At 41.5% G+C, this 18,777-nt stretch overlaps 1 protein-coding gene across 1 annotated transcript in view; it reads left to right on the top strand.

Moving 5' to 3' along the window:
- Positions 1 to 18,777, top strand: part of tmc3 (transmembrane channel like 3) — a gene marked incomplete at both ends in the record, with an annotated part of 51,440 nt that overhangs the window by 29,963 nt on the left and 2,700 nt on the right. Inside the window, 11 exons of the mRNA XM_083995397.1 lie at positions 1,125 to 1,234; positions 1,333 to 1,411; positions 3,967 to 4,266; positions 5,192 to 5,320; positions 5,596 to 5,663; positions 7,214 to 7,342; positions 12,126 to 12,236; positions 14,092 to 14,217; positions 14,341 to 14,419; positions 15,480 to 15,531; positions 17,268 to 17,541. Of these exons, the coding sequence (XP_083851523.1) occupies positions 1,125 to 1,234; positions 1,333 to 1,411; positions 3,967 to 4,266; positions 5,192 to 5,320; positions 5,596 to 5,663; positions 7,214 to 7,342; positions 12,126 to 12,236; positions 14,092 to 14,217; positions 14,341 to 14,419; positions 15,480 to 15,531; positions 17,268 to 17,541 (1,457 nt within the window). The remainder of the gene's footprint in view (positions 1 to 1,124; positions 1,235 to 1,332; positions 1,412 to 3,966; positions 4,267 to 5,191; positions 5,321 to 5,595; positions 5,664 to 7,213; positions 7,343 to 12,125; positions 12,237 to 14,091; positions 14,218 to 14,340; positions 14,420 to 15,479; positions 15,532 to 17,267; positions 17,542 to 18,777) is intronic.

Raw genomic sequence — 18,777 nt, forward strand, 5'->3', positions numbered from 1 at the left:
AAGTGATTGCTGTCGGAAGATAGAACTATTTAAGACTTATATTAACACAAAAATATCGCTTACTTCTGCTTTAAGGCAAGGCAAGGCAATTTTATTTGTATAGCCTGTTTTTACAAACAGTTTGTCTCAAAGGGCTTTACATGGCATCATAACAACATCCTCTGTCCTTAGACCCTCACATCCACTGAGGAAAAACTCCATAGAAAACCCTTTTAACAGGGAAAAATTGGAGAAACCTCAGGGTGAGCAACAGAGGAGGGATCCCTCACCCAGGACGGACAGACGTGCAATAGATGTTGTTACAGACAAGAAAACAGTTTATAACAGAGAACGTGGGAAGCATGGAAATGTTAACGACAGCTGAAGAAGGAAGCTTAAAGGTCCAGTGTGTAATAATTGCCAAGGTTTATTGGCAAAATCTGAATATACTACCCATGAATATATTTGTATGAGTGTATAATCTCTATATAATAAAATTTGTATGGTTTTCGTAGCCTTAAGTGCGAGTAAGTGAGTGAGCGCTGCAAACTAGAATCTGAACGCTAGATGTTACCCCCCACTCCCTACACACTGGACCTTTAAATTAACAATACACTTCAATGACAATGTAAATGAAATGAAAATCAACCCACCGTATAAGCTAGACAATTCAACAGCTGTTGATTGCGTTTTTGCAAATTTGCAAAATGTCAAGTTAACTTGTAAAAATATTCCACATGGCTTGGTTTTCTTTATCTTTTTTTCTTTTCTTTTCTTTTTTACATAGTAGTCCAGCCCTGTGATTGGCTGCTCATCCAAAGTGATGAATTCAGTGACCCGCTCTAATCTTTCTGGCCTCCTGCTGTCTGGAGGAAACGTCTCTCTCCTTCCATTAGGATCCTTCAGTGTGTGTTCCCTCGGTGCCGTTACCCCAGTGAACTCATTCTCTTCTTTTAATAAAATGTTTATATTTCATCTGCCATATAACTGAATGCAGCTCTTTTCCTACCTGTGTCCTTAACGTTGCATCCCTCCTTACAAACTTCCAACTGCTTATTCAGTCTGAGAAGAAGTGAAATAAAAATATATATTTTGTTCACTAAAGATGTTCCTTGTTCTGACTCTGATGTGCTCTCTCCATCCAGGTGAGTGTGGTGGTTTCTCTCATCACCATGATCGCTCCGTCTGCTTTTGAGCTGGTCGCTCAGCTGGAGATGTATCACCCTCGGACTTCACTGCGGTTTCAGCTGGCCAGGTAATCCATCGCTCACACAGCGTTAATTACACACACAATACATGTCCACACAGGTCTGACTGCACACTAACACTGACCACGTCTTCATGTGTTTATAGAGTACTTGTTCTATACCTGGGGAATCTCTACAGCCTCATCATTGCCCTCCTTGATAAAGTCAACAGTATGAGCTCTGCTGTGAGTATATTTGATTTGAAAATCTTTAATGTCCCCGGAGGGCAATTTGGTTTGCAGCAAAAGTTCAGAGTCAAACACAGTAGATCTCACATAGCACAATAAATACATAGTCATCACAGATTACAGTATTGTACATCGTTCCCAACAGGTTCGCCTACAGCCTATTGAGAAATCTAATGGAAGATGGGACAAAGGATTTTAAATATCTATTTGATTTGGCCTGACAAGGGAACGTATACCTCCTCTTAGATGGGAGGAGTCGAAACTCTGCATGAAGAGGGTGGAGAGGCTTTGCCAGAATGGCCTTCGCTCTCTGGGTGGCTCTGACTTGATAAACATGATCAAGGTCATTCAGGCTAGTGCCAATTGTTTTTTGGCAGAGTTTGACCAAATTCTTCATCATATTCTTATTTGATATGCTGAGGTTCCCATACCAACAAATCATTGCAAAAGTTAAGACCGACTCAATAAAAGGTGAGTAAAACAGTTTAAGAAACTTCTTGTCAACATTAAAAGACCTTAATTTCTTAAAATAAAACAACCTCTGATTTACTTTCCTGCAGTTGGTCTCAAAAGACAGTTTATCATCCAAGATGGTGCCTCAATATTTATAATGGTTGACTATGTCCACAGCTGTACCTTTAACAAAGGTTTGGGCTGAGACAGGTGGTTTCTTGTGGAAATCAATTATCATGTCTTTAGTTTTTGACACATTAAAGCACAATTCCGGGCAAATTCAACTCGGGGGTGTATTTTCCTAACATTTTAGGTCTAAAAGAAGGAATCTGAAGATTTTCAGTTTAATCGCTCCTGTTTTGCGGTAGTTGTGTCTGTCCACCGAGAAGTTTGTTTACTTCAAGCAAGCCGACATGTTTGTAAAACTAGATCTAATTCAAAGTCTCCCAGAGTCTCGCGCGAGACCCAGTTGCCGTGCGCGGTGTGTTCAGGTGCAGTAGGAAGCTACCGTTTGTGTCATAAACACAGGAATATCAACTCTTTACTTGCTTCAAGTAAAAAAAACTTCTCTGCGCATGTTTGAGTGGCCACCTGACGCTGTCTGTGGGAAAAAAATGTACACTTGAAGCAAGTGAAGAGTGTTTATGACACAAACGGGAGCTCCCACTGCACCTGAATACACTGAGCACGGCAACTTGGGTCTCGCGCGAGACTCCGGGAGACTTTGAATTAGATCTAGTTTTACAAACATGTCGGCTTGCTTGAAGTAAATAAACTTCTCGGTGCATGTTTGAGTCGCCATCTGACGCTGTCTGTCGAAAAAAAATGCGGCTTTGAGGGATGTAAACAGCCTAAGCAGCAGAACTTGCATCCGCTCCCATTCATCGCTGCCGTGGCGATGTGGGGACAGACACAACTACCGCAAAACAGGAGCGATTAAACTGAAAATCTTCAGATTCCTTCTTTTAGACCTAAAATGTTAGGAAAATACACCTCCGAGTTGAATTTGCCCAGAATTGTCCTTTAAGTTGCAGATAAGAGTCATCACACCATCTAACAAAATAGTCAAGGACCGGTCCGTGGCCCGCCTCATGGTCCTGCAGGAGGCTGACAATCACAGAGTCATCAGCAAATTTAATAATGTACCTTGACTCAAGCATGCTCTTACAATCATTAGTGTAAAACATGAACAATAGAGGCGACAAAACACATCCCTGGGGCGAGCATGTGGAACACAACAGAGTCTCGGACAGGGGTTCATTAACACAAGTTCTCTGAGGCCTACAGGTAGTTGTCAGAAAATCAACTAACCAGCATATAGTTCCTAAATCAACACTGAGTACATAGTAACTGTAGTAAAGTAACTCTGGCTCTTATTTTCATAGTTCTTCATTCATTTTAGATTATGGAAAGCCAACTACATCAATATTATATAAATATATGAATAAATACAGTACAATATATTACAATGAAATTAAAAGTGCTGCAGCTGAAAACAGTGCAAATGAACAGACACATACTCAGAAGACCAAACAACACTCACATAGACAACAACTACACATCCAAAATCACTAAATTAAATAAAGATGAAGGACTAATACATATTAAAAGCTGTAACTAAGTTTGAGCTAGTGTATTTAAAGTGCTAAATAAATCTTGTCTTATGGTCAAGAAGAGTTGAACATAAAGATGTTTTGACTAATTTACAGTTGTGCAAGTTGAACAAGACTTTGTCCTATTTACCTATTCTATCTATTATCAATTGTGGTCAAATCCTGATTTTATCTCTGATGTGTGTGTGAGCGGTTTGAGGAGACAGATCTTTCTTTTTTAGTTATTTTTAAGTTATTTTTCATGGTTTTGCATTTATAGAAGTGAGATGTGGGATGTGAAAATTTTATCTATTTTATCTATCAAAATTCAGACTTTATGAAATTCAGATTCTTCACTTAACACATTAATATTTGTCTCATCTCACTTTAAGAAATGAAGACGTGTTACTGTTACTCTTCCTATGACATCACAAAGCTAATGCATTATTAGTTGTTGATAGAAGACGAGCCTGAGACAGAGATGATGTCATATTATGTGTCTTCCAGGTCCCGGGGAGTGCAGGGAATTGGTCCGACTTCAGCTCCTTCCTGGCCACCATCGCTCAGCCTGAGGTAGACTCCAGTGTGTCCACCCTGGTGTCTGAGATCTCTGTGTCCGAACATCGCAACAGCACCATAGCAACCATTGCTACGGTGCTAGAAGTGACCAACAGCAGCAGCATCATCAGCAGCATCAGCATCAGCAGCAGCAGGAGTAGCTCTGGGACCGTCTCCAACCAGACTGCTCTGTTTGAGAAGAACACCCGCTCTCAGCAGGACCCGTGCTGGGAGACCTACGTGGGACAGGTTCTGTCCCATCATCACACACTTTACATTTAACAATATATAATATTTAACAATAATATAACGAGCAATGATCCAGTGTGTGCTGCTTCTAGAAATATGTGCAAACTTAGCCATTATTCAAAATATACTTTTTCTAATACCAGTTGATTAATTAAGTTTATAAAATCATTGGTGATATGAAAAGCTCACATAAAGCGGACATAGATGAAATGTGTGGAAACTAAACTGTCACAGCTGAAACTGATAAAATTGTGGAGCCACCTATCAACCATGTAGGTCATAACTCTGCAGGGTTGTGTCAAAAATTAATAAAGATGGCAAGAAATCCTACAATGAAAATTATATGTACAATATAGGTACATTGTAGAAATTATATATAGATAGCATAGGCCCAGTATTTAGATAAATCGAATATTCTTACCCCTTTACACTGTGGAAAAAATAGGTTCTTGATCTCACATGGAAAAGTCACCGACACATAATAAAGGAGATGGTGGAATTTTTCTTGACCTGGCAAATGGATTTGACACTGTTGGCTTTAACATTACAGTGTCAGAGGTACAGCATCCAGTCAGTTCAGAATATACAGTATATGCATTGCAGGAAACAATGTGTATGTATAAACTGTCCTAAATCTGATATAACATGATATGATCAAATATGGCGTCCCTCAGGGATTCATCTTAGGGTCCTGCCTATTGAATTAATGTTTGGACGGATGGGACAAATGTTTTTGGACCATATAGCTTTTCTCTATGGGACTTTAGATATTATAGGATTTATGTTTTTTTTTACATGCTGTAACTTCACAGGTATTTGAAACTTATTTGGTTGTTGCATTTTCACCCATAGTTATTGCTTTTGCTTTTATGTCTGATTTGTGTGAAATACGATGAGGATGACGATGTCTCTGGTGTATCTCCAGGAAATGCTGAAGCTGTCCATCATAGACATGATCTTCACAGTGGCCAGCATTCTGCTCATTGACTTCATCAGAGGTTTGGTGGTTCGCTACCTGAGCGACTGCTGCTGCTGGGATTTAGAGAGCAAGTTTGTAAGTTGTACAGTTTAGTGCTATAAAATAGTTGTTCAAATCTTGTTTCTATGCTTCGGCTCTTGTTCAGACTAACTAAAGATATATTAATTAATGGATTTTAGAAGTTATTTTTGGACAGATTCAGTCTAAATGCTTCCCTTTGCTCCAAGTCTATGTCTAAATTAAACTAATCAGCAGGTGGATCATTACACTAAACAGACACACCAAAGAGCGGATGAGCCATCAACAATACTCAATAATCATGTTGTGTTTTTTCTTCTGTCTTCCCTCAGCCTGAGTATGGAGAATTCAAAATAGCTGAGAATGTCTTGCACCTGATTTATAACCAGGGAATGATCTGGTGAGTCTGAAAAATAATCTATAATAAATAACCATTAGGGTGAAATTCTTGGAACATCTCTCCGTGCAATCCCATTACATCAGCACATCCTGTGTGTGTAATAGAGGATCCAGTAGTTAATATTCTGGCTGGTGCTGTCCAGTCTCCCTGACCCTGTTTAGAGGACTGTGGCCTCTGTAATCTCTCCATTGCACCTTTGCTGCTCCTCCGACTGTATTTCCTCAACTCATTTCAGAAATGTCGCCTTGCAGCAATGAACATAATGAAGTGAAACCATGAGCCAGTGGATATAATGTCTTTTATATGGGGTGTGACCAAAGTGTCTGCGTCTGTGTGTGTGTGTGTGTGCATGTTGTCTCATTTTATTATATTGGTGAAGAACCCACTATACTATTGGTGTCCAGCCAAAATCTTTAACACGACAAGTTTTAGCCTGTAGAGGATTATGACTTGATTTAAAGGGTTTAGATAGAATTGGATTTAAACTAGGATTAGAGGCCAGGACAGATCTCTGGATTTAATCTGAAGTTGAAAGTCTTGGCGTTTTTTGGGGGATTTAGATCAAAGTTTAAAGTCCCACTTGAACAAGGTGACAACATCTTTCCCAGAGACAACAATATAAATATGTAAACAGATAAATAAAATAAAGATAATTTAAAGAGGTTTATAATGGAGAAAAAAATGCATGTGCATCTTTTTCTCGCTTTCTCCTCCAACGTCTTTGTTGGCATTGTGGCCATGAGTTAAAGGGATAGTTCAACATTCTGGCAAATTGGCCCATTGCCATAATCCCTATAGTCATAGCAGTAGGTTCGTTACCTTTAATTGTCAGTGCAGCTATTTTTAGACCCGCCGAGCCGAGCGGCGAGCTGCTCAGAGCTAAACTACGGAGGCTAATGGGATTTCTTGGTTTCCCTCATCAAACTCATCAAATACACAATCCAACAACTCCACAACGCTCTGGTGGACAAGTTGTGACCTGCACATTCACCACGCTATGAGATAATAACAGAACAATACCAGACTGAGTTGTTTTAGAGGTAAATTCATGCAAAACCGCTGATGCGCGTTGCCTTCAGGGATGGTTTTTCAGCAAGCAGTCTCTGGATTTCCCTCTAAAACAACTCTGTCTGGTGGTAACGTTCTGTTATCTCATAGCGTGGTGAATGTGCAGGTCACAACTTGTCCACCAGAGCGTTTGGAGTTGTTGGACTGTGTATTTGATGAGTTTGATGAGTTTGATGAGGGAAACCAAGAAATCCCATTAGCCTCCATAGCGTAGCTCTGAGCAGCTCGCGGCTCTGCTCCACCGTTCTAAAAATAGCTTACACCGACAAATAAAGGTAACAAACCTACTGCTAATGACAATAGGGATTAAGGCAATGGGCCAATTTGCCAAAATGTTGAACTATCCCTTTAAACACTGAGAATAGTGAGCTATAGCTAGCTTCATATAGCTAGGTGACAAGTGTTGATGGTGGTGTGTGACAACTATTTAGGGTAAAATAATTTAATTACACAATCTGTCTTCTGCCCATTCTTTCCTGCAGGATGGGAGCGTTCTTCTCTCCTTGTCTTCCTGCTTTCAATGTGTTGAAGCTGATTGGTCTGATGTACCTGAGGAGCTGGGCCGTCCTCACCTGTAACGTTCCTCATCAGCAGGTGTTCCGAGCATCCAGGTATGATGAAAAAAACACACACGCACACACACACACACACACACACACACACACACACACACACACACACACACACACACACACACACTGGTTTACATACCAATACTAGTCTGAACACACCTTCTAATAGATTTCTTAATATATTATTTTCTACACTGTAGAATTATTCCAGACAACAGAAATATGATGAATACCTATGGAATTGTGTAGTAAACAAAGCAAAAATGTTTCATATTTCCATTTCTGTGCCCACCTTTTGCTTCACTTTGCTTTGCTTTGCACACTTGGCATTCTGAGTGAGAAAATAAATAAATAAAATCAAATCAGCAAATTGATTTGCCAGTGAGACACTGGCAGCCTGTCTGCGTTGGTATGGGATGGCATAGTGGCCCAGTGGTTAGCCTCACTGACGTCGATCAAACCTGGTGCCCAGCTGCTACCTCCGCTGTGCAGCGTTAGTATTATTCTCCTTGTGTCCATGTGGATTCTCCAACTTCCTGCCACTGTTCAAATTCAGGCGGGTTAATTGGTGTCTCCAAATGTGAGTGTGTGAGGCTGTTCATCTCTATGTGTCAGCCCCGTGATAAACTGGTGGTGACCTGGTCAGGGTGTACCCCGGCCTTGTGAAATGCCAGATGGGAGCGGTTCCACTTCAGGCTGACAGGTTGCAGGAAAGCAGCAGGACGATTCCTCTGGTCTGATGAAACCTGGACCGAACTGTAGTATCTGGGTGAAACCAGACGTGATGCTGAGAACTGATTGCTCCTCTTCCCGATTGCTCAGGTTGGACACAGACTATAAATAAAGATGGACGTACTCTGTGACACTACACAGGTGTCCATTAATGAGTAATAACAGTGTAACTAACGGTGTTACTTTTTGCGTTAACGATTAATCAAAAAGTTACTGTTTCCCCCGTTTTAATCCCATTACCGTTACTGACAACAAAATGTGCCGTTACTTGACTCAAGAAGTCCTGTCACATAATCATACACCTGTTAAAGTGTACATTCTACACACAGGGGGTTAGGATTGTTTTTCAGTCCATCAACTAGTCGGAAAAAAGCTGTTTATCTGGAACTAACCAACTCCAAGTCCTCCGTGCCTTCTCTGAATTACGGGGGGGGGGGGGGGGGGGGGGGGGGGGGGGGGGGGGGGTCCGCGCAGCAGTATTTGTCAATATAATGGTTGTGAATGGGGCTCACTTTTCTTCGTCCAAAAAGACACACCAATAAACATCCAAATACCTCCATACTGCTCGTCTGTAATGTCCCTCTTGTATTGAAGCCCCGACATGAGAAATTGTTCCGCCGGCCAGTGCAAATCACGCGAGATTTGCAAATCACGCGAGATTTGCACTGACACAGGAAGAGCAGTGAACTGAGACACTGGGAGCTTCCGCTACAAACAAGCTTAAAATATAGACTTATTTAATTTTTTTCGGAACAATTTCTCATGTCGGGGCTTCAATACAAGAGGGACATTATAGACGAGCAGTATGGAGGTATTTGGATGTTTTTTGGTGTGTCTTTTTGGACGAAGAAAAGTGAGCACCATTGACAACCATTATATGGACAAATACTGCTGCGCGGACCCCCCCGTAACTCCGAGAAGGCACGGAGGACTCTGAAAATTCTCCCAGCCCTTAGTCGACATGAGGGTGAGTAGATAATGAGTGAAATTTGAATTTTCGGTGAACTATCCCTTTAAAAGCAACGTGCCTAACAATGCAGGTTTCTGAAGAGCAGTTACAAAGATCAGAGTGAGCAGCTCCACTGTTACCACCATGACAGTGCCTGACTCTACATCTTATTGCCAGCTAAACTGAGGGGCCGTCCATACGAACGCGGGTATTTTTTGGCCTTTCATCCACACGTAACTGCAGTTGTGGGCTCCTGAAACCGGAGTTTTTTGTAACCAGAGTCCAGGGTGAACTTTTTCGAAAGTCCAGTTTCAGCAGTCATGTGTGGACAGGAAAACGAGGAAAACCGCAATTTCTTGTCGACATTGTTTGACGTCACACTGTGCGACGGTAAACAGTAAGTTGTATCCATGGAGACTTGTGGAGCTCGCTAGACGTGACCAGCTGACCGAGTTGCTGTTATGGAAGACCTAGCCAAAATACTGGTGCTACTTAGCAACTTATCAGCACTTTTACTGATTTTAAATTCATGGGTGACAGTGAGAAGTAACTCAACTTTGCTGTTAGTCCACACAAAGGAATCTGCCCGGCCTCGGTTCGCCATTGTTGTTTTTCCGGTATGAATTTTTCCAGCCTTGTGATTGGCTAAAATGGTCTTCCTGTTAGGAGTGCTATCGCCACCTACTGCTTTGGCATGTGCATGACATTGTTTGAGGCTGATTTTGTAATTTCATGTGGACAGACAGAGATATTTTTTTATCACACCGGCGGTGTGGACGGGAATCTTTTTTAACCGGGGGCCAGAAAAGTTTGGTTTCAGAAATACCCGTGTTCTTGTGGACTAGGCCTTAATATGGGCAAAGAGGAGGAGCTGAGAGTGAGGTTCATCATTTATGGCAAGCATAATACAGTACATGTACATGCACACATTTAGGGACAGACTCTAGTGGTCATTAGAGGAACTGCAGGTTGGACAGAGGACCATCTCTAGGAAAAGTCAAAACTCAGTCAATCTGTCAATGTCATATTTATTTGCATTGGATTGCAACATGAATGTGAAAAGACTGAAGGGGTGTGAACACGCTCTGAAGCATAATTACACACACATTCACAGAGGAGGATAGAAGTCTCTGATCTCTCTCTCTCTCTCTCTCTCTCTCTCTCTCTCTCTCTCTCTCTCACACACACACACACACAGACACGCGCTCAGGACAAAAGGACACATGATTTTACTTCCACATTTCCCTGTGTATGACAAAGATCAAACTGCATCATCGCTGCTCTTTTTACTTATAAACATATCAATAGTAGTTTTGTAAGTTTTCATTGCTCTGCTCTGTGATAGTGACAAATCAGTGAATAGTCCCCACAGTCTCCTATACATAAACACACACACACACACACACACACACACACACACACACACACACACACACACACACACACACACACACACACACTGGCCTGAGGCATTCAGCCCACTCTGATTTATGTAACAAGCCTGTCATTGCCTCTTTCAGTCCTTATCAGTCACTCCCAGATGTAGTGGAAAATCTAAGCAGCTACATAATCGTACACACACACACACGCACACACACATACATTGTGTGAGTCATTAAATGCAGTTCTTCTGCAGGAGAGGAGAGAGATACCTCTAATAATAATGATCATAAAAATCTCCTACTCGCGATTAAAGAGTGCTGAGACATTTGAATGTATTTTATACTGACAGTATATTTTACCTGATGATAATCTGGACTGTGTTTCAGCATCACTGAAGTGGAGCTGAGACATGTTTGAGCCAGCTAGCTGACAGACCGGAAGACACATGTCAAAGCTGAATAATGTTCACAACACGATTAAAATGAGCTGAGAGTGTCACCTTCTAATTTGAGGACCTGTCCAGACGACCCAGAATCCAATGGGTTTAACCCAGGGGTGGGCAAACGTTTGGCTCAGGGGCCACAATGAGTTTTAAAATTTGAGGTCTTTGCTATAATTTGGACAATTTTGTACTAATATTTGACGGGCCTGATTAAAAAGCCCAACGTGTATAGTTCGCCCCATGCCTGGTCTAACCCTATAACCCCCTAACCTTTTCCATCAAACCAGTAGATTAGAGGTTGATCCAAAACCTATATTCGCTATAATATAATTTTTTTCCAGCCCCTCAAAGTGCAAGAAAAACAGTTTTTATTTGGACCTAACCAACTCACGTATCGCCTCCGCCCAGGGTTAGCGCCCGCCGATCAGCAGTTGGTTAGGTCCAAATAAAAACTGAGTTTTTCCTGCACTTTGAGGGGCTGGAAAAAATTATATTATAGCGAACAATGGAACTGTGTATTCTTTTTCAGGTAAAACCTCTTTTAGGCCGTGAAAATAGGCCGTTTCTTTGGGTGTGTTCACAACAATGTATGTTGTAAATCTCTGGGCAGGGCTATGGGCTGGCGTTGCTAATGGGAGGAGTGCTGAGAGTCTTCTACTGCAATTAAAGTACTTAGGGGCTATTTGTAGATCATACAACCCCACTTTGAAAAAATGCTACTATCCCTTTAACACAGGAGGCCAGTGCAGTGTTGACATGCCAGAGCGTGGTGGAGTCCATTCCGGTACATGGACATCTGATATGTTTTACAATGTGGCGGCAGGGAGTCTGGATGTCCTACCTCCGAAAAAAAGTCATTTAAAACAAATGCAGTTTTACACCAAGAATTGATGATTTGGTTCATACAGTGATTCAGTGGATCAGGACAGGAAGTGGGTATTAGATGAAACATAAATGACATCAACACAATCTGGTTAATGACTGGGCATAGACAGCCGGTGTAAATTTGAGCTGAAGACAGAATGGGAAGCAGGTGATGTGGACATGGAGGTGAGGACTGAGCAATCACAGAATGAGAGACGGGGGAGAAGACAGGGAGGAAAGTAAAAAGAGAGGGGGAGGGATGGACAGAATGACAGGAAGCTTGACAGCTGGGAGGTTTTCTGAGCTAGATGAATAATGTGAATGATTTTACAAAGTTCTGTGATTGTGATTTTATGCTGCGCCAGTGCACACCATGTCAAACGGTTCATAGTCCAGAGATGGACAGAGGACGGACACTAACAGTTGTCTTTGCTTTACCTTTTTTTTCCCAGATCAAACAACTTCTACCTGGCCATGCTGCTCTTCATGCTGTTTCTGTGCATGCTGCCCACCATCTTCGCCATAGTGAGATACAGACCGTCACAGCACTGTGGACCGTTCAGGTAGAGACAGAGATTTTTGTCCCACATGAAACCCAATGGGCCTATCAGATAAAGTATTATACTCCTTGCTGAAGGACAAGATTTGTTTGTTGTTGTAACATTCTGTTGTATCGAATTATGAATAAGTATTGTTGTATTATTAAGTATACCAGTGGTTTGTAACAAGAATACTGCACCATAGCATGACTTGAAATGTGCCAGGCAATTTTCAAATGTTCTTCCACTTATTAATTCCACGTCTATTTATTTATTATGTTTCATTGTGTTTTTTATCTTTAGTATTTTTGCCTTTTTAGTATGTTTTATGTTTTTTATTTTACTGTACAGCACTTTGGAAACCTTTGTGTTTATTTAAATTGTGCAGATGGATTGGATTATTATTGATTTGGTTAAAGTAGCCCCCATATTTTTAGATATTAGACCTATGCATGAAGCTCAAGGAGTGTGTGTTTTCTTTTCAGTCTTTCTTTGCATTTTCCAAAGAGTGTATCATTGCCTACATTACTCACATGGATATTTTGTAACTCAACAAATCATTATGTGTACAAAACAGTTTTTATAGATAGATAGATAGATAGATAGATAATTTATTAGTACAGACTCTGGGTCCAGTTAAAAATACAAGACAGGACAGGAAACAACAACAACAACCACAGTGACAGACTGTTGTATTATTTATAAGAGTTTAATAGAGGTGTGTGTGTGTGCTGTGTTTTTGTTGATGAGGCAGTTCTTAGAAAGGTATTTCTCACTTGTTCAAACAGTACCAGGCTTTAGATGATGTGATCTCTCAGGTCTCTTGTGTGTATATGGCAGTCACGGTGATGTGACAGGTTGTTGATGCCCAGGTAAACAATAACAGTACTGTACTTGCTAACTTAAAGGGACATTGTGTAACTTCTCCTGTTATCTATTCACGAAAACCGATTATTTCATTTAAAGGTATGTTTTTCATTAATCAGTAATCCCCCCCATCAACAAACTGAAGTGTTCCTTTCAGCTCTGAATGAGCCGTTCATATCATTCATATCTCCATGGAGCGGGTAAGTGCAGCCGATGTCGATCTGGCCCTCTGCGTTGTGTTTCTCACGGCCTGCCCTAGGTGGGGTTCGATCCCACGACCTCCCGCACCGGAGGCGACGATGCTAACCTCTTCGCCAAGAGGTTGACAACCGCTTGACAACCGCTTGGCAAGTTGGTTAGCACGTCTTTTATGGGTGGAGTGAGTGCACATCCGTTACATAAGCTCGGTGCTGGCTGCCATGTGGTGTCGCCATGTTTTTACGTTCAGTGGCAGCGTGACGGTAGGAAACCACGGAAACTCAGCGGAGACACCGGAGCTGTCGGCTCAGGTGGAGGTGGCGTCTGTGAAAAGTCACTGTGGTAACGCAGTGAGGAGGAATGGAGCGTTACACTGATGCCGCATTCACCTGCAGTCGGGCAGACGGCCGTCGGTAACAAACCAGATGTCATTTTAGTCACAGAAGTCCAGAGGAAGCTGGTAAAACAATACCACATCACCATGACAACATATTGTCATGACAACATATTGTCATGTGTATTGTTTTTCCTCGTGTGTATTGTTTTTCCTCGTGCTGATGGACCACTTGTTTACATAGAGGCTTGTTTATGCCGTTACCTGCAGTGGCTGTCGTCCGTCTGCCGTCTGCCCAATTTCAGGTGAATGCAACATGAAAAATACAGTTGAGTTGCTTGCGATATACAACCGCACCGCTAGATGGGAGTAATTCCTACACAATGTACCTTTAAGATAATGTGTTTGTTTAGCATTCATCACATTAACCAGTGGAGCGACCAGCTGCAGCCTGATACAGAACTTCAATGTGTGTTTCAGTGGTCAAGAGAAGATTTATGACATCATCTCTGAGACGGTGGCCAGTGACTTCCCCCTGTGGTTCAGTAAAGTGATGAGTTACATTACCAGCCCTGTCGTTGTGCTGCCGGCACTGCTGCTGCTGTTGTAAGAACACACACACACACACACACACACACACACACACACACACACACACACACGTATATGCACACATCCACAAATCAACACGCCACCTTGACTTTTGAATTGCCCCTGTGTGTGTTTCAGTATGCTGATATACTATCTCCAGGCCATTGCCAGATCCCTCAAATTCACCAACAACCAGCTGAGGATGCAGCTCCAGACTGTGAGTTTCTGATGAATCACTCAAGTCTTGTTCTCAGCTAATGGGCTGTGGTCTGTTAGGACTGTATCAAAACATGTCAACGTGTCTCTCAGTTACAGCTCATTTACATTTCCCAGCTTTCATGACTATCCACAAGTTTCCAAACATCAAAAACAGAAGCCGGTTTTGCTCTTATGGATCTATTAACACTTTTACCTATGGATCACACAAATGTCGTGTGAGAATCCTGTAAAATCACTTTACTACTCCACCGTCCTTGTTAGAATTATTGATGTGACGAAATTTGAATGAAATACCAAATTGGACCGGACATACAGAGTAATGAAGACAGGTTTGAGAACCATGTAGAAGCCCCCCCCCCAAAACACACAAAAAAACAACAAAACAAAAGAACACATGGAAGCCGAGGTCCGATCCAACCTGAGTCATTTGTATATTTTTGGGGTTGTTACCCGTTGAGAACTATAACAGTAAGAGTATACTATGGAAAAAAGCAGTCCAGCTTAGCAGCTGAGATATTTTTGGGAACAAAACAGTTATTAAAGACAAAGTCGAAACATGTCTGGATCACACATGGTTAAATTACTGTTTAAAAACTGTAATGTCATCTGACAAAATGCTGAGCTTTGATATCAGTTGTATTCAGTCTAACTTGATCACTCAGAGAGAATAATTGCAGAAGAGAGACTAACTCTCATATTCAGTCTCTCATACACACGCACACTTAAATTCAACTTCAACTCTTATTCTTTTCAGTTCAATTCTGTTAGAGGCAGGTATTCATTGGAGTTGATCTTTGTATAAAGCCTTGTTTTCAAGTTATCCTCAAATGTTTCAGTTGGCAGGGCCTTTATATCTCCACAGGGTTTCCTCAGGTAACCTGTCTGGTTGCTGCTGTCTCTGTTTACATGTTCTTCAGATCTGCTTGTTACTTCAGCAATGGCCTCTCTCTCTCCCTCTTTCCTGCTCTGCTGGATAATATCCAGTTTCAGTTCTGAACCGATGACAGATACCAATGTCTGGTGTTTTTAAATGTAGAACTTTCCTTTAATCTCTTTAGGAACGGACTGAGGACAAGAAGAAAGTTTTCCAGATGGCTGCAGGTACTTTAGGTTTCCTTTGTGTTTTCCATTCAATTGAAAATGGGTGTGTATTTAGGCCTGATAACAAGCAGTAGTGTCAGATCAAGATCCTGCAGGTGTAGAGAGCAGGGAGAGAACAAAAACTACAGGCCCCAGAACCTCTAATTACCACAACACCCCTTAAAAGAGACATATTCTGCCCCTTTTCCACAAATTGAAATAGCTCCCAGGTGTCTTAAAGACATGTCTGTGACATGCTTCAGTCAAAATACCCCAAGGATCAAACATCACAGCTCTTTTCATCCTCTCTAAACAGCCCTGTTCAGAACGGCTGCTTTCAGTGTCTGTCCCTTTAAATGCAAATGAACCACTGCTTGCCCCACCCGATCCCTACTACCGGTCCCAGGTAGGGGTGGTATTATGCAAATTCGAAAACTTGTTACATCATTGCCAGACAATTGAGGGAACAGCTCGTAAAACCACATGGATCTCAACCTAGGGAGCCTGAAAATTACAGATTTTTTTTCAATTCTCACATTTTAGGGGGCCGGAAGGTAAGAAAAATACCTAAATGTATGTTAAATAGCCTTCAAAAAGTGATATTTCCATAATTTGTTCCCTTTAAAGAGTGTGAACGGTGCTGTTGCGGTTGTAGCCCTTGATGCAAGGGCTTGATGTAGCGTTGTTTGTCCGCTGGAAAGACCTCATGGAGGAGGAAAGAAAAGGAACTGTCTATAGACCAGAGCGGCATTTTTATGCAAATGAGAATGACTGATGCATCCTGGGTAATTTAGGGGCAGCACCCGGCATTTTTACATTGCACTCAGTGGCTTTTTGTGTTTTGATGGAGCGTAGACTAACTAACAATCAGTTTGAATGTTTTATTTTTTGTTTCTTTTGTAGCACTATGTCTCATAATTATTTTGACACCCTCTTTGAAACCGACCGTTCACACTATCTTGAAAAATTACAATTAACCTAATTAAACTACCGGTATGCTCATTTAGCCTCCCACAATGATCAATGACTCCACACAGTGGCCAGAAAGTTCTTACCCAGACATCTACACGTATTTGGTCGAATCACCGGGGAGGTTTTGGCTAAATGTTGTCTGTAAATAGCCTGTTAATAGCCGGGCGCATGACGTCTGTCTGACTACCCATTTCTCCGACCATACATTTCTTTATTTTTGCATCCATTAGTCCGACCTCCCACTTCTCCGACTTAAGTAGCCCTAACCCTTAACCTTACCCTAAACCTAACCTTAACAGTTGGGTAGTCGGAGAAATGAGCCGTCGGACCTTTGGGCAGTCGGACTGACGTATGCTCCCCTTAATAGCCAACTTTTTGTTAGTTAGTTTGTCAAGCCAGTTAGGCTGAACTTTTCAATGGAGGGATGCCGGGCGCTGCCCCTAAATTACCCAGGATGCATCAGTCATTCTCATTTGCATAAAAAAGCCGCTCTGGTCTATGCTGACCTGACAGCTAGAGGATGGATGGAAGGCTTGCCATGAGCCGTTGGAAGAGGGATGTAGGGATTATTGCAGTCTCTATCAGGTGCTATGTCTCCTTGGTACCTATGTATGACATAACAAGAGAACCATGAAGATGAATTTCTTGGGAGCCATGAGAGTTGAGTAGTAGGGACAATACGAGGTTGCACTTTGAGTTGTATTCCAGTAAAGTAGTCAATTCTAAAAGTAACTCACAAGGTTCCTTATAGTAGAACTGGACACTATCTGACACGTGCTACCTCTCTCCCTCAGCGCGATTGCAGACTCCAGAAGCTGCGGCGGACAAAAAGCTGGATCAGCAGGAGAGTGACATCACGAGCCAGGAGGCCTCCATCCACACTCCGTCTCCTCGGCGTAACGGCAGCGTCACCAACTTTCAGTCTCCCGTTCGCCGCGGAAACAGCATCCGCACCATCACCCGGTCAGCATCCAGGGCGGACGTGAACAGAGGGAGCGCGGCTGGATCCGTCAGGAGTCCCACAGTGACCATACTGCCCAAACACCGGCTGGAGCACATACCTAACAGGTCTCACATACAATACTAATATATTGATCAAGCCAGGCAGGGTTGACTGTGAACAAGTGATGATCTCTTACAGGACAATTTTTAAACAAATACATAGTTTAATAAGTCAACGCTACCAGTCAAAAGTTTGGACAGTGTTTTTTTCTTTACTTTCATTAGTTTCTACATTGTAGGTTCAAACTGAAGACATCAACACTATGAAGCAACACATATGGAATTATGTAGTAAAAAAGTGTTAAAGCAGAATATATTTTAGATTTAGATTAGATTCTTTGAAGTATCCACCTTTTGCTTTGATGGCAGCTTTACATGCTCTTGTTATTCTGTCATCAGCTTCATGAGGTCGTCACCTGGAACGGTTTTCCACTGGTCTTTGAGGAGTTCCTAGAGGTGCTGAGCACTTGTTGGCTGTTTTGCCCTCAGCATCTCAGTTGGGTTTAGGTCAAGTGACAGATTACACTTTGGTTTTAATTAACGTTTTTGTTTTTACTACATAATTCCATATGTGTTCCTTCATTGTGTTTGAATCTACAATGTAGAAAAATAAGACATGTAAGACTCTTTATTGATCCCATGTGCTGTAACAGTAGCAAAGAGTGAAATAAGGAATAAAATGTATAAAAGATTTACTTTGTACAAGAATATAAATATATAAAACACAAAGATACAGTATGTACTGTTGTGTACAAAAAATAGAGAAAACTAAAAAGTAGAAAACTATATATATGTTTGGCCGAAGATATTGCACAGTGTGGGTGCCCATGAAGAACAATGGCTTGTATGAGTGAACAAATACAAATAAATTATGCAGAAAAGAAAAAAAACTTTATAAGTAAAGAAAAACCATTGAATGAGAAGGCGTGTCCAAACTTTTGACTGGTATTGACAGTCTTAACAGGGGCCTTTCATTCTCACAGCTTAACACTTGTAATAATGTTTATTAAATGTGGCAATTATAATATTAAAATTGCACTCTTAAAATGTTGTGACCCTACTCTGTGCCTACTTTAGCACTAACCTGGTTTCAGAGTTGACTCACTTTCTTTTCACCTTCACAAGAATTAGATTCTTTGGGAAGCTCTGAGTACTTGTAAGTTTGTCTTTTTGGCATGTGAAGGTCAAATTCAAACATGCTTCTGATTGGCTGGGGACCATACCAGTAGTTTTTGCATGTTTTTGTTCAAATGGCATTATGCATTATATCATCACTGACATTATACAGCGGGGAAAATAAGT

The sequence above is a fragment of the Trachurus trachurus genome (assembly GCF_905171665.1).
Source record: "Trachurus trachurus genome assembly, chromosome: 3".
In the NCBI taxonomy this organism is placed as follows: Eukaryota; Metazoa; Chordata; class Actinopteri; order Carangiformes; family Carangidae; genus Trachurus; species Trachurus trachurus.